Source organism: Prionailurus bengalensis, chromosome A3 (assembly GCF_016509475.1).
Source record: "Prionailurus bengalensis isolate Pbe53 chromosome A3, Fcat_Pben_1.1_paternal_pri, whole genome shotgun sequence".
NCBI lineage: Eukaryota > Metazoa > Chordata > Mammalia > Carnivora > Felidae > Prionailurus > Prionailurus bengalensis.
The window spans coordinates 61,374,583-61,390,497 of NC_057354.1; the positions used below are offsets into that span (position 1 = coordinate 61,374,583).

At 49.2% G+C, this 15,915-nt stretch overlaps 1 protein-coding gene across 19 annotated transcripts in view; it reads right to left on the reverse strand.

Annotated features, from left to right (window-relative positions):
- The window catches only part of INPP4A (inositol polyphosphate-4-phosphatase type I A), a 151,690-nt gene that overhangs the window by 18,830 nt on the left and 116,945 nt on the right, over positions 1-15,915 (reverse strand). For 10 of the 19 annotated variants that reach the window (XM_043603195.1, XM_043603209.1, XM_043603201.1 and 7 more), the window contains 4 exons: positions 15,415-15,512; positions 12,023-12,135; positions 8,017-8,171; positions 454-3,813 (listed from right to left, as the gene is read on the reverse strand). In XM_043603195.1, the coding sequence (XP_043459130.1) occupies positions 3,633-3,813; positions 8,017-8,171; positions 12,023-12,135; positions 15,415-15,512 (547 nt within the window). In that variant the 3' untranslated portion in view covers positions 454-3,632. Of the gene's footprint in view, positions 1-453; positions 3,814-8,016; positions 8,172-12,022; positions 12,136-15,414; positions 15,513-15,915 lie in introns of those variants that run through there. The other 9 variants (XM_043603207.1, XM_043603211.1, XM_043603202.1 and 6 more) reach the window with 1 other exon arrangement.

Below are 15,915 nucleotides of genomic sequence, written 5' to 3' on the forward strand. Positions count from 1 at the left end.
AAGTGAAAATGACAGTCTTATTATCAAGAACATGTAAAATATTTTTGGTAAGACAGTAATTTTATTCAAAAGATAAGCTCAGGTATTTTAGAAAAGTATCCACCTGATTTGTTATTAAGTAATTTAGTAACTCAGCTATGCTTCCTTGTCACCAGAGCCTCAAGCCCTCAGCGAGACATGTGTCATCAGAGCTGAAAGCCTAGGCCAGACGAGCAGGGAGGCCCTAGAATCAATAATGATCATGTTTGTCTAACATCCAGTAATCAGATAAAAATATAATTCCATTTAAAGCAGAAGCTATAAGTTCCTATGCACAGTTAGTCTTAATCTTTGGAAGCTCTCACATTATCAAACTATTTCAGATATGGCTTCTCTATTTATATACAAATGCACACACTTTTCAAACACCACCTATCACTATTAAATGCCGAACTGCTTTGAGGAGGGAAGAAGAATAATTTGTCCACTCGGACATTATCTTTTATTTACATATGTTAAGGAAGCTAATTACCGGGTTAACTGGCTGAATTCGTTACACACAAAATTGTAATCAAGATTACACTTTCAATGCAATTTAATTTCTAAAGCACATCGTATTCACTTTTCTCAAATGTTTTGAATTTACCAAATCTGCCTGGGTGAGGCTGATGGCACGTAGACACTGTCATCACATGTTTGCATGAGCTCTGGCACTAATGCTGGAGGCTGCTATGTGCAGAGAGGAGAGGGCGTGCCGTGCTAACTGGCACTCCCCACTGAGAAGGCTCCCCACCACCAGCCTCCTGTCCTAAGGTAGAACACTTCTATAGATCACATCGGCTGCAAGTTTTTAGTTGTCAACAGCACACTTTGAGAAGGTCTTGGGTAGAGTTTAGAAAGAGGGATTTAATTATTTCAAAGCTCCCCGATTGTTTTTATTCTATAGGTAAATTATTTCAAGGACATCCATTTTTTGAATGAGAAATTAGAATGGAAACCCAAATGACAACTGGTTCTAGGGAGTCCTCTGGTTTTCCCTTTCTGGTGTGGATCTTCCACTTTAGAACCCATCTGAACGCACTAGGGTCTTAGTGATCCTGAATATCTAGTGTTGGCAGCCACTGACCGTGTCCCGTCCAGAGCCAGTATCACCTCAGCGGCAGCCTGAAAACCATCATCATCAAGTACCAGACTCCCCTTTCTTGAATCATCTTCCCATGTTTGTTTCATCTAGCCTATCTCTCACTAAAGCAGAAAAGACGTATGTATTTAGTCTGACTTCGTAAGTAAAAAGCCTTAGTGATACTAAAACTCAGCACACAAAGGGTGAGCAATACAGAGTCTCTTTCCTCAGATGTTCTGAAGAAAAACAACAACAACAATTCACAGCCTAGGCTGACCTCCTGGTGTCCTTTCTTGTGCTACCCTCACAAGCATACAGGTAGAATGTACTGCCTTTTGACTCAGCCCCTGAAGAGACAAAGAACCCTGTCCAACTTATTTCTCTGTCAACTTAGCAGCCGATTCTACATGAGGCAGGAAGGCCTGGCTGGCGCCATGGCAGCGAGGAGCAGGCCGGGCTGTCCACAAGGCCCCCTCAGAGGCCACAGCCTCCCCTTGCTGGGTGGGGGTTCCTGGAAGGGGGCTCTGGGGATTGGCACAGGAACACCCATGGGCCTGGGAAGCGGAGAGGACACTCTGTAATCAGAAGGGCCTCCCTCACCTGGGCGCAATCTCTGCCAGGCCTGGAGGTGGGCACAAGCACGTGTCACCACCGTGGGGTATCAGGAGCACTTGAGCCAGAGCAGGACTGGGAAGCCTGGAATGGGAGCTGAAAGGGCCTGCAGACTCTGCTTTCTCCCATTCATATAGTGTAAATAAAATGGCCTCGGAGCACTGATGCACATGCCTCAATTTGAAGGAGGCAGGAGGTGAACACACCTCTCAAAGAATCACAGGTTAGACAGTGACCAGTGTTGTGTTGGCATACGGAGAGACTCCCTAGTGAAGGATGTCAGGAGCTATGCCATGGAATGGTCACCTCAGTTGTTCTGGAAAAGACAGAGTGGCCACACTGTACCTGTGAAAAGACTGGCTCCACCTACAGGCAGGAGCCCTGCCCTGAGGCTCCAGCAGTGCTCAGGGGGTCTGGGGAAGAAGGGCCTCCCAGAGGTGCGAGAAGGACAGTCTTCTATCTTAGAATTTAAAGTCTGAATCTATCATTTGTCATGCTAACTGTTTCTACAATTAGTAGACTCAGAACTGATGGCAAACCAGAGGAGTCCTAGGGTAAGTTCTGGACATCTTGGGGAGGGTCTAGAGAGGCCAGATTTTGTGGTAAACTGGGTTTGTGGGCACAAATGAGTAAAAAGTTTTGGGAAAAACAGCTTCTCTCAATTCACTCCAGTGTTTCTAGACTGGTAAAAAGAAATCCACTTTCATAAAATACAGTGTATGGGGAACCGGCTGGCGGTCAAAAACAGAAGTATGACATAATTTGAACTAGAAAACAGAGAAGCCACTGAGTATTTCTTATAGAAAATCTGTGGAATTCCCCTTAATTTAATCTATTACTTTTACAGATGTTCAACTACCCTTCCGGCGAATGTAAAAGTTAGGCTTACCAACCATCCCATTTTCTGGACATTGCCATGTTACACCAAGAGAGCGCTAATAGCAGAAACCAAAGCAACTCCTTCTTTCTCACAGTTCCATCTGTCACAAATGCTCAAAGGTTAGGCCTCATTTTATGGGTCATTTTTCCTTTGATTTTTGCTTATTATTATGAATCACATTTGCTTTCTAAGAAAAAGATGTCTGGACTTTAATCTGTAACTAAAGATGCAATGTTTTAAATGTAAAAATCCTGCTTCAAGAAAAATAAATGTCTATCATTTGAACAGCCTTTTGTTTCTGTATGCGTTCATTCCTGGAGTCAGTTTAGCGATCCTTAGAGATTTAAAAGAGTAAATGTAAAGTCACATGCAGCATTACTTGGATGTGCCCGATTTGGTACAATGTGCTACTACAGTCAGAGCTTTGCGTCGTCTTGGACTGGAAATCATGAACACAAGCAAGGAATGGAACGATTCTGCAAAGTGTTTGCTACTCTGAGTTCAGGGACTACGCTTTGAAATGAAAGCAGAAAGTACATGTCCTATTAAATAGGTTTATCTTGAAGAGCCAGTTATAAAGCATCTATCCTTTTTGTTTCTCTTTAAAAGGAAAGGAAAGTTTAGCAGTACATTCAAGAATAGTATCAAATATACAAATTCTTTCCAGACAGAATTCGCTTCTCTCAGAAACATGGCACATGAGATATACAGGTAATAAATAGCTTTACATCAGAAGGTGAGAGATTTGGTACAAGTAATTCCAGGCCAGCTCAACAATGCAGTGACAGGGCCCTGTAAGAATGTGTTACAAGCACTGAAAACTCTACGGAAGTTAAATGAACAAGTCCTCTTGGTGAAATAATTTGGCAGGTATTTACAGTTCAGAACAACAAAACATCAAACTGTAAGGCATGAGATATTTCTTGGCAGACCACGCTTTGACACATTCCTTCTGTCCAGTTAGGTACACAGGTGGCTGGACATATTCTGGCACTTTTGTTTTTCTTGTGACTTATTACTGATTTTTCGTAATGATACTCATTTGCAACGTAATTTGGTCACCAGGTATGCTATGCTCAGGAAGAGCCACACAATCAGTAAATTGGGGCTCAAGGCTAACAAAGGGATGGAACAGAGGAGGCTGGGGTCTAGTCTTAAGTCTCGGATGGGCACCAGGCCGCTCAAGTTCTTCTGGGTGACTACCTCCCGTGTTCCAATGCTGTGAAAAGGAAAAAGTTTGGGAGAAAGGAAAAGAAAAAGGCAAAGGAAATTTAAAAAAAAAAAAAAAGATACATGCAATGGATTTTATCAAAAGTATGGAAAAAAGAGGAGAACCAAACGGTAAGATTAAAAAAAAGAAATGGGATGAAGCCACAACAGAAAGGAAAGATGATGTGCAGAAAAGGGTGTGGAAGGAATATCAAAACAAAACCAGCACAGTCACAAGGAGAAAGGAGAGAAAGAGAAGTGAAAATAAGAAAAAAATACTGTCGTCTACCAAAAACAAACACATGTAGGTTGACTAAATGGTTTTCCATGTTCGCCCTCTCTCGGCCGGCCAAGCACGACTCCATGCTGCCCTGCCATGCTCTCACATGCTGCCAAGACATGGGTTCCAAAATGCAAGCTGAACATGAAGAACCATTGGGGGAGGGGGGTTGACCTTCTCACAGATGCCTGAGCAGGGGGCGGTGCCACTGACTGCCAGAGCTGCCTCTTGATGGACCATCTGAACAATGACCATTTACCTCAAATATCAGTCAAAGGCAGAGCCCTCCTCAGACTCATCCTGGCTGTCAGGCTAAGCAGTGGCAGGGCATGAGCTGCTGGTGTCCCCGACTGTCCGAGTTACTGCTCTACGGGGTGATCCCCGAGAATGGAATCCACCCGAGCTCACACTGGAAGTTTTGGGTTTTCTCTCCCTTTAGGTTGTCACAGAAAAAATACACTGAGGTGCAATGGTTCTGGAACCACATCCTCTATGACTGTCCACCAAAGTGGCAACAGCGACACAGAAGCAGAGACGCTGGGACACAGCAGGTGGCCGGAGAGGATCCACCCAGAGATGAGGAGCATGTGGTCTTTCCTCAAACAGAGACCTCCCGGGCTTTCCCAGAAGAACCTGGAAGCCCTAGAACGGCCCTGCTGGGATGTGCCATTCTGACTGGAGCTTCTTTCCAATGTGAGCACTGACTGACTGTCACATTCGCAGCCAGGGCAGTCTCGGGGGTGGGGGAGTGTCACTGTGGCTACTTAAGAAGGCCTGCTCTGTGAGTTTCAGCCTCCGGATTGGGGACAGAGGGGCACCATGGGCGGTGAGCTGGCAGTGGCTCACAAGAGCCGAGTGTACGAATCTCTTCCCAGCATCATGTTCCATGGTATCACACTGGTAGCTCGAAATCAGCCCCAGCGGGAGGATTTATGCCACAGAAATTGGCAAACACTATTTTTTTTGGTGGGGGGGGAGGGAGCTGGTTGTTAAACATTTGCTAGCACAGCACTGGCCACTGCTCACCCTGGACCTCTGGGAGAAATACAGCCCGAGTGTCAGCTCTGCCCCTTGACTCCACCCCCTCTCCCCACCCTGCACCCTTGCCTGCATGCTCTACTCTTCCATCTGGTAAGATGCAAGCGAGAAAGCAAGAGAACCAAAATGCATTCCTCCACTCAAGACATGGCCAGTATTTACTGCTGCCTCCTTCCAGCCCCTGGCTGAGCCACAGGTTCTGGCCACACTGCAGCCAGAACTACTGGCTAGCGACCTGGCCACCTCAGGCTTGCTGTCTACAAATAGACTCATGCCTTCCCCACAGGGGATAATCCAAAAAATCACCTAAAAACAACCACATGCGGTGACAGCCTGAGCTGCAGTGTGGTCAGGCAGACAGGTGGCAGTGAGCATGGCGTCCAGGCTGTTGGGGCTACTGGGTCCTGAGGATCCCAGGGTGCAGGTGGCCGGGACCAACCTTGGTTCTTATGTAATAGTATCTTACATGATTATAAGGTAATACATCATTACTACAGAGATTTTAGAATATTCAGAAAAACATAAATAGGAATCTTTAAAAGACTTCTATAATTGGAGCTGAGTAGGGGCTTTAGAGAGGCAGAGGGAGGCCCAGGGAGGAAGGTCCTTCCCTACTCGGGATGCAGGGTCCCCACCTGGCATACAGGAAAGCAACACCGACTTCAGAGTCAGAAGCGCCCGGACGAGTGACAGGTATGACAACACCCAGAGGGTGGACGAGCAGGCATTCGGGACAGCGGGTGGGAGTGTGGCAATTTGTATTAAAAGCCCCACAAAGGTGTATACTTTCTAACATGAGGGATCAATGCGGCAAATGTGAACAGGTGCGTACATAAGGCTATTCGCCACACCCTTAAGGTGCTGAAAACCACATATAGCTTAAATATTCCATGACAGCAAACTGGATAATTATGATGTAATGAAAATGGCAAGGTCTCTATTTGTTAACCTGAGAAAGTGCTCACAAGCAGTTAAATGAAAAAAGTAGGCTAAAACAACAGGCATAACTACAAATATAATTGCATTTGTTGGCGCACACATGTGTTTTGTTCACTATTTAGGGACTTGATTAACCAACGTGTGCATTAACCACACTCACACCTGCATGTATGTGTATGTATGTGACTATGTCTGAAAGAGTCAGCATCAGATGTTAGCACCGTTTCTTGTTAATAGTAGGAATATGGAGAATTTTGGGGGGGCAGTGTGAGAACAACTGGTGTAGGGGCTTATCCGTATTTTTAAATTTTGCTACAAGGGGTACCCATTTCTATGTGATAAAAGTTATAAAAGTTTGCTGTGTGCACTGAAAACCACAACAGGTGATCTGTGCACATGTGGGTACTGCCCATGCAGCCCCATGGTGGGCCACAGGTCAGCAGATGTGGCAGCCCCTGTGTCTTTCAAAGAGCCCCGTTCTCCCTGGTCTCCTGAGACCTTTGTGCTCAGATACGGTCAGAATGAATTATTTTCATCAAATCTGTTCCAGAGGCCGAGACTGGATAGATGTCTACACATCAACTGTACACGTGACTCAGGGCCTGTCTACTAAGTGGACCTGATCCTCATCTTTGCTCTGACAACCACAAGTATCTCCCTTCTATTTTTCATGTTTCTTCTCTGGTGGAGGTCTGCATCTCACCAGAGAGGTCCCTCCCACCACCTGGCAGTGAAGAGGGTGCAGATGTGGCTGGAATCCCAGGCCCCGCCACCCCCATGGCATCAAGGATGCTGAGCCTGAAGGGCAGGCCATGAGGACAGGTCCTTAGCCAAGGGTGCCCAAGCAGGGGTCTCAAGAGTCTCCACTGCTTCCCTGAGGCTCAGCGCAGGGAGGGTGATGAACTTTCTATACACGTGTGAATAGAAGCCCCAAGGAAACAAAGAGGTCTGTAGGACTGGGGGAAGACAAAACAGGGAAAACACAATTCCATTTCTACAAAATGCGATTATCAAGAGGCAGGAGCTCAGGCATCACTTTTGTGCATTATTGTGAGAAGGTCAAACAGCAGAAACATACAGAAAGGATAAGAGAATTGAACGCTTTAAAGAATTTGGTGAGAGGACAAACGATACAGAACATTCAGTAGGAGTGACCGTTGGGAACGAGACTTGGACAGCATTGGTGGCTACATTGAAGGAGACGGGAAAACCAGGTTTCTTATCCTTTCTTTTGGTATGTGAGGTAAGGTGCTCCCCAGCAGTGCTTGAAACAAGGCATCGATCAACAGTAGACAGTTTTTAGTCCCGGGTTTCATTCTGCAAACACGCCTGCTGCCTCAGAATCAGAACATCATTAGGGTGAGGTCGCCACGGCACACGGACAAGTGGGGGCTGCTGCCGTTACCATAAAACACTCATTTGACACTTTGCTAAGAAAAGCAAATTGTGTCGATGGCTAGAGAAGAAGCGGAGCAAACCGGTGCAACCTGCAGACGCATTTTCTTCACTCAAGTTTGAAAAGGGATAGATATGTGCACGGTGGAAACAGCAGATGCCTGCTGAGGAAGCTCTGGCCCTAATTTCCAGCCGCAGCAAGGCGGGGGCGAGGCAGGGGGAGCCGTGTGCCAAAGGACTTCCACACGGCTGCACGTGAGTCCCCTCGGCAACCTCCTGACACCTAAGCTTGCCCCGAGGTCATCTGACTTCAGAGCAGTCCTGCTCACAGAGACTGCTAGCTCTCTCGTCCCCCTGGACTTAGGAGAGAACACGGTCTCAATTTGAAAGTGCCAACAGTTTGACTTGGCAGACATCAGTGAATTTTCCAAAGTCAAACTAGAGCATGCCAGGTGGAGTCAAGGGGACTTGGGCAGGGGGAGCCCTGGCAGGGCCGGCTCATCTGCAGTTTACACGGAGCCCAGGGCAGGCGGGGCGGGCGGCCTGGGCAGCGGGACTCACCTGCGCATGCACTCCAGGGCCTGGGTGAACACCTGCGGGGCCATGCCGTGCTCGTGCTGCAGGATCAGGCACTGCTCCAGCGTCACCGACATGGCCGTGCGGTCCTTGGCGCTCTTGCAGCTGGTGAACCGGACCCCGTTAAGGCGGCGGCAGATCTGCCAAGAGGAACACAAGCTGTGCTCAGAGGGAGACTCTGCAGAATATAAACATGCTTCGCGCGGGACACAGGCTTCGGATGGCCAACAGCAGCGTGTGGCAATGCCAACTCCCAGGGTCAGCGTTCCCTCTGCTTCTGCTCCCTGACTTTATGTCCTGCCAGAGCTAGCAGCAGAAATGAAGTCACTGCCCATGGGACCTCCTCTCATCCCTGGCAGTCCCTCGTGTGACTCCCTAACCCCCAGGCCACTCCTTCAAGGCCCAGACTCCCTTGTTTTCTGGGGCATCACTGTCTGTTCACTGACCTTACCAGCTGTCCTCTTCCAAACTGTGCCCAGGCCATTTCGTCACATTCAGGACTTTGCTGCAGGCCCTTAGCAGAGCAGGGCAGCAAAGACCAGCCCAGGAGGTCAGAGCAGCTCACAGGATGCCCAGCCTCTGGCCAAGTCTCCAGGGCTTTCTGGAAGGCATAGCATAGACCCATTGTCTCTACTCTCTTCATGCCCCCCACATAGACGGGAAGAGCTCAGAAGAGCTTCCCCTTTGCCACCTCCTGACCAGCAGGCCCCACAGGCCATCCTCTGCCTCACTCAGGGCCAAGCATGGGGTTAGGTGCCAGTGCGCTTCTCCCTTCACAAGTCGGCGGCTCACGGTGGGGCAGCCTCCTAGCTGAAAAAAGGCTGCCCCAGGGCACCTTTTTTTTCCACAAGAAGGGCTTTTGGGGGCATTTTCTTTGAACCACTAGATACAATTCTAGGTACACATTCCCCAAATGCTGAAAGCCCTAAAATTAAAAAAAATTTAAGTTTACAGCAACTTCATTTGGCAGCATGACCATATCTGAGCCAATGTGAGACTATTTATAATCTTCATTTAACCCATTTTGTATAAATATTCACACTTTACAATAAAGCAATATTAACGAGTTTAGTTCCAGAGCACTGCCCCAGATTCTCCCGGTTACGTTCAATCATATATATGTACCACATTAACCAAAGGGGATGTGCCACTGTATTACACATATGTGCACAACTGTATACCATATCACATTTCTAAAATACAGAAACTGTGAATTACAAAACATCTACTCACAAGAGCTTCAGGTAAGGGGCTGTGGACCTGTACCAGGTACTGCACCTCTACGACAATACTGGCAGTTAGTGAAAAATCAACGCTAGATGACAATGGGCTCCAAAAACCTGTCACACTCCAGAGAAATATCAGAGCCACTGCAGACTGCCCTGGAGACAGCACCACACCTGCTTCTCAAAGCCAAGAACATGTAGCCACTGTCAGGAATGCCTCTAGGTAGAGAACACAGTATGGTCCTAAGCACTGTGTCTAGAGAAAGACAAAAGAGAAGATGCCGAAACGAGTTCAGCCAAGGCCATCTGGAGGAAAACAGCCTTCTTTTGAGAATAGACAAAAAATTTTTTTTTTAATTTTTTTTTTCAACGTTTATTTATTTTTGGGACAGAGAGAGACAGAGCATGAACGGGGGAAGGGCAGAGAGAGAGGGAGACACAGAATCGGAAACAGGCTCCAGGCTCTGAGCCATCAACCCAGAGCCCGACGCGGGGCTCGAACTCATGGACCGCAAGATCGTGACCTGGCTGAAGTCGGACGCTTAACCGACTGCGCCACCCAGGCGCCCCTAGACAAAAAATTTTTAAGGGGGAAAAAAAGACCCTAAGCATCCCCTAAGCTTGCTGAAGAGTGATATAATCCCAATGCATAAAACCGTAACTGACGAGGTGAGGGTGAATGTACACCTGCTCACTAAATTCTACAGACTGCAGAGTTCATGAACCAGAAATGTGTAGTAAGCACTTACATTCATAAATGGTGCATCCATAACTAAAATGAAACTCCAGAAGGCAGGCAGGGGTGACCAAAGGTGCATTCTTGCCCAACAGGGCGATCTGTAGCACCAGGTTCCAGTCTCTAGGGGGCCATCAGCCAGTTTGAGAGCTCTGGCTGGTCTCCCCATCCACAAAATGAGGGCCTAGACCTGACCAATGATATCCTGTTTAGCCAGGGACCTCTTATTATACACAGAAGTGAAAATAAATAAGACCTAGAAAAGGAGGGCAGCTCTGGCCAAATTGGCCATAGTGACTTGGCATTGCACAAATATCTGTTCTCCCCAGTTGGAAAATATAAGAAGTGATGTGTCCAAGGGCCGCTGAGACTTTTCCACCTCTGAATCTGTACATTGAACCTCTGCTGGGAACAAAAACTATGGGACTGCATGGGCTGCTTTTGGGACCTGGTTACAGAGGATGGTGGATCATTGCCATAGCTAATGACTTTTCTATGGTCTAGAGAGAGGAAAACAGAACCCCAGTTCCCAAACAGGGTATGTACCAGTCTCAGCACCCACTGTCAGATGTAAAGCCATCTGCATGCTTGTTCTAAGGAGAGTGAACCAGGGGGGTGCCTGCCCTGTGCCACTGTGGGTGCCGCTGTCACCCCCTGGCCTGTGTGTCATGTGAGAAAAGGCTTGCTCTGTGTCTGAAGTCTTGCAAAGATACCTGTGTAACAGGCTTGTCACAGCCAGCCAAGGGGCAGCCCCCTAAAACATACTAAAAGAAAGTAAGGGGCTCCTCTGCCTTAAAGGAGCCTGCTGCGGAGGCGCCCCAGCACCCAGGAGCCCACCCTACACCCTATTTGCTGGGCCCAGCCTGAGCAAGCAAGGGCAGATGAGGCCCCAGAACCAGGAGGATATTTGAAACATATCTTGTCTTCCTGTCACTCAGTGCCTCAAAATGTGTTCTGTTGTGAAAAGATTCCACGGGCAGTCTGGCCCAGAAAGGGGAGCTCCCCAGCCCACAGTTGTCATGAACAGAGTCTTCCCAGCTGGGGCACTTGAAAGGCTCAATGAACAGATTAATATACAGAGGGGAGCGTCCACTCTTCACAGCTGCATTCAACAGAAAGGCATCAGTGGCCACAGCTACTAACAAAGGCACAGAGTGGGGCATGTTCAAAGAGAGGGCTCCATGAAGACAGGTTCGAAAACACAGGGTCTACCAAACAGCCGGCAACCGGCATGACCAGCTGAGACCGTCTGCTGCAGTGAAAGAGACCGTTCCCAACGAGGAGAACAGGAAAGCGCTGGAATGGGCTGCTCTGGAAAGCCACTGGCAGCAGGGGACAGCCCTCCTGCTACTTGGGATCTGTGACCTGGGGGGTAACCGGGTGTGAGTGAGCAGTGTGGTGTCTACTCCTCCTCCAGGAGCAGAGGGGTGTGTGTCCATCCCTCCCCTGTGCTCAGGCCAGGCTGGGAGCTGGAATGCCCTCTGGGGATCACTCGTGCTCCTGAGTGTTCGCGTGCAGGCCCCAGTGCCTCTTTAACAGGGGAGAGTGAAAGGCTAGCTATGAAACTACACAATTACTTTTATGAGAATATACCAGAAGTCTAAGTGCTTAGGAAAAGAGGAGATCCAAACTGCAATGTACAAAAAATACTGTGTGAAAAGAGACTGCCAAGGTCACTATGGTCTACTTTTGAGCCTATTAAAAGATGCAGTCGGCAGTGAGTTTTAGCTGGTTATCGATCGCCGAGGCTTCTGAAGGTGAGAACTGTCACCAGCTTGGTTATTAAATGTCTCAGGGGAGAGAGTGTGTGTCAAGCTTATCAGAATTCAGGCAGCCCTAAAGTAATGAACTCACAGGAAACTTTCAGTGTCTCTCAGAGTTTTGGACATATTCAGTGACTTTCTTTTGTGTCCATATGGAGAAATTTGCTCTCCCCACTCCTGGCTGAGATTTTTATTTATTAATATAATTATTTTTGGCAACAAGGGCGACAATAACATTCTTCCCCTCACTATAACGAGGTTACTACCTCAGCAGCTTGCCAGAGAATGTCGACGTTCTTATTCTTCCTGGCATGTACGTTCTGGCCCAGAAATCGCAGCAGCTCTGGGAGGCAGGTCTGGCTCCGAGATCGAGGTAGGCCTGCAAGACAGGAGGAGTCCATGAGAGCCAGCACTGCACCCAGAACTGTGGCCCAAGGGAGCCATTGTGGCATGAGCTCCTGGCCAAGCTGACAGTGTAGTGTGACTTAAACAAGAAGGGGGGGGTGTGCTTAGGGATTGGTCCTGGCTGCTGGCATGGAGAACACCTAAATAACTTTCAAGGCCATTTCAGGCCCACCTGCAAAGCGCAAACACACGTCTTCTTTTAGCTTGTCAGTGAGGCTGGAGCACAGACATGGGGTCATCCAGGGTGGGAGGGAGTAAGATGATCCATCTGGTCTTCAGTGCCCCCACAGGGAGAGGATACTTAGGACAGTGGGTCTCGACCACTGAGTGGGCTTGGCAAGCCCTAGGGAACATCCACTCCGAATGTCCACTCTGGAGTGACCCACTCTGACAGCCTCCCTCTGCCACCATGACAGTCTCCAGCCCTTCCAGGACCACTTGAAGCGGAAAATCAGTCCGATCACCTCACCTAAGAAACCTGGGATTTTCAAACACCAGGATCATCAGAGAAAAAGAGAAGAGCCTCAAGATCTTATCTAAGGAAAACAGCCATGGTGCTTGAATTCCCAAATTAAAACCAAACACATGGAATTTTGAGTTCCAGCTGCACACAGAGTTTCTACCACACAAGCTCACCCTGGTGCACCAAGGATCTTATGCTAATAACTTCATGCACCTGGTATGTGCCCAGCACCATGATGATCAGGAGACTGGGGCAGAAACAGATATGGAAAGAGGGCTCCTGCTGTGAGGGGCTCAGTCTGTGACGGAGGCTGTGGGAGGCCAGAGGAGGCAAGCTTGTCTCCTGGAGGAGACACGGCATGTTATTTCCTAAAATTGGCCGCAGCTTCTTCCCCAGGCCCCCACGGCCCCACTCAGAGCACATCTGTCCACTGATGAACTGAGCAGACTTAGGAGGTATTCACTGGTTGGGCTCCACTTCCTCAGCCTCACAGAGCCCCGATTCTCCTGGGGCTGAAGGCACACTGGGTTGCTGTTCCCCAGCATCCTAGATCACGGTCCAGTGCTACTGGCCCACCCTGGAGAGGCCCACACCTGGGCTGCTTTTGTCCTATAGGCCACACCCTTCCTTGACTTTCATCACCAGCCTACGTGCACATCTCCTGGGGTCTCACATCACTGGAAGCAGGCCATCCTCCAAGATGCTGAGCACAGAACTCCCACTTCCTGACCGCATGGCTCACTGTGCCCACTCTATCCTCTGCATGGCCTCTGTCCCTCTGGTCCAAGCTTGGGTGGCTGCACTGTCTCTGACCCCTGCAGCAGTTGGAATATGGGCTCCAGCCTGGGCTGGATTCACCATCCACCATTCACCATATGGGCAGAGGGGACTCACCCTCTGCCTTGGTATCCTCAAATGTCAAATGGTGTGGAATCAGGCCCACCTGCCAAGGCTGCTGTGAGGATCACGTTAGCTAATCCATGTAAAGTATGTAGATGGCCTGGGAAGGATTTGACAAATCTGTAACTTTCAACTATGATCACTGCTGAAGCACATGAGGACGCCTCACTACCTGGGGGTTTTCGAAGGCCCAGGTATTGGTGACCTTCAGCTGAAGCCTCAGGGGATCCTTTGACTTACGGCTGTCAACCCTGGTCACCTGGGCAGTTTCTGGAACGTCTGATGCCCACCAATCAGGCATCAGGACTGTCTAGCCTCCCTGGTGAATCCAGCATACAGTCAGGGCTGGCACTTCTGTAGTTACCTGGGGACACTGATGCTGCCTGATGTAAGCATCCTTTATCTCCTCCTGTCCACAGCAGCCCGCTCTCTTCCCCTTCCTGATGGCAACACTGCCACCCCTGCAGAACCCCAATCTGTAGTCCTGAGCTGCTCCTGCATCTTGCAGCCAGTATTTCTCTAGCTTCTTCCCTCACTGCCCATCTCACATCTCTGCTGATCTCTGGGAAGAGTGGACCATCGAGGTAGTACCATTTAGTCATTTACTTGCTCTGGCTGCAGCCCTCACCACACTGAATGAGCCTCAGAAGTCAGCAGGCACTCCTTCTCTCACCCACCTTCAGCACCCAGGTTAACACTGCTTCTCTCCTGCTTCCAAGGACTCTCTCTCTGGCCTGTCTGTTGAACCTTTTCTTCCCAAGCCACCTCCACTGGGATAAAACACTGCACCGGTGGTCTGCACCCCTCCTCCAAGTCAATCAGCACACTCTAGCTGATTTGAGACGAATCCCTGAAGTCAACTCCCCAGCCCGGTCCCTTGTAACACAGCATCTCCTAACAGGACACCTTCGCCCACTAAGCGCCAAGCCTCAGAGCCAGGCTAACCCTTCCCTGCGACCAAAACTAACACCTACCTCATTGTGCTATCACGGGGAGTCAGTGCGGAAATGTGTGCAAAGCACAGCACAGCGCCCCGGCACATCAGTGATCCGGGAATGCAAATGAAGCCTTTTCACGTCTTCCCTTCTTGGCAGTCCCCTTTAGAGGACACTGGTGTTACCCAGGGTTGGAGTCTGCCTCCTTCACCTGGGGGTGCCCCCCTACTGGCTGGGACAGTGCCAGCACAGACAGGCAGAGCCTATTCCTATCCAGGCAGGGTCCAGTCTCTTTCATCACTGGGTCCCGTGGTGCTTCATATGGGGCAGGTGCTCAGTAAACATGTACCGGGGTTGACATCAGGAGACAGTTCCCCACGTACACATAGTGTGCTTAACCCTGGGTTCTTGCCTGAGTCCAGCAGCACAGAGAGGGCTGTCAGCTGTGATGGCTACTGTCACTCTCCACTGCCTCCAGGGACACCCAGACAGGGGTCCTCTCGCCCCCTACGGCAATAAGTGTCTACCCAGCATCTTACTCTATGTGCTATATAGATGCAGGTGCAGGGGGAGTTCACACCAGTGCGGGGCCGAGTGGGGGCCCTGCCTCTGCGATCCCATCTGCCCTACCAGTAGGAGCACAACATGCACCACGGCATCAATGCACGCCAGGGACTGGGACAGCGTGTGACAAAGCCTCGCGTTAGAACGGGCAGGCCAGAGAAGAATCAGCAAGGGCAGTGGCCTGAGGGAAGCTTCTCTGGGTGGGGACTCACACCACGCAAAGTCTGAGCAGATGAACAGGCTTCCAGAGGGACAGGGAAGCCAAGGAGGAGTCGTGCACATGGAGGCAGCATCCAGATGGTTGGTGGGCAGGAAAGGCTCAAACACCCAGGGTGACACAAGACAGACAGCAGGTGAAAAAGAAACCTACCGTGAGTGAAGAAATACTTACAATCTTCAGGCAAAACTTCCTTAAACTGCTCGAAGTAGGAATTTAACCGCACCAAACTTTCCACATTGATAACTTCTTGTAAAGACGTATCACCAAACCTTCGGAGGTCATACGGGAACACCATTAGTGAATGACACTTCCTTCCAGCATGAACATAACTGCCTTGAAGCTAACAACATGGATTCTCTCAAGCATTATTTGTGCACATCTATATTCTAAGCCACTTCCCTCCTCCCAAGCATACGGTCATCTCTGCTGTGTTGGTGACATGTTTAAATACATTTCATTAGCAGGAACCACACACATTTGTTACAAATGTGCCTAAAAGATTACAGAACTCCATCTGTCCCAGACCCTGGTGCAGCATACACAGAAACCCCTCTCACAGCCACTCACTGTGAGTCCCCATCCTCCCATCCCAGGGGTGCTTAGGAGAGGGGATGGAAATGGGGCTCTGGCTGGGATGTGAGGACACAGTCCTGTACTTGAAGCTAAAGTCAC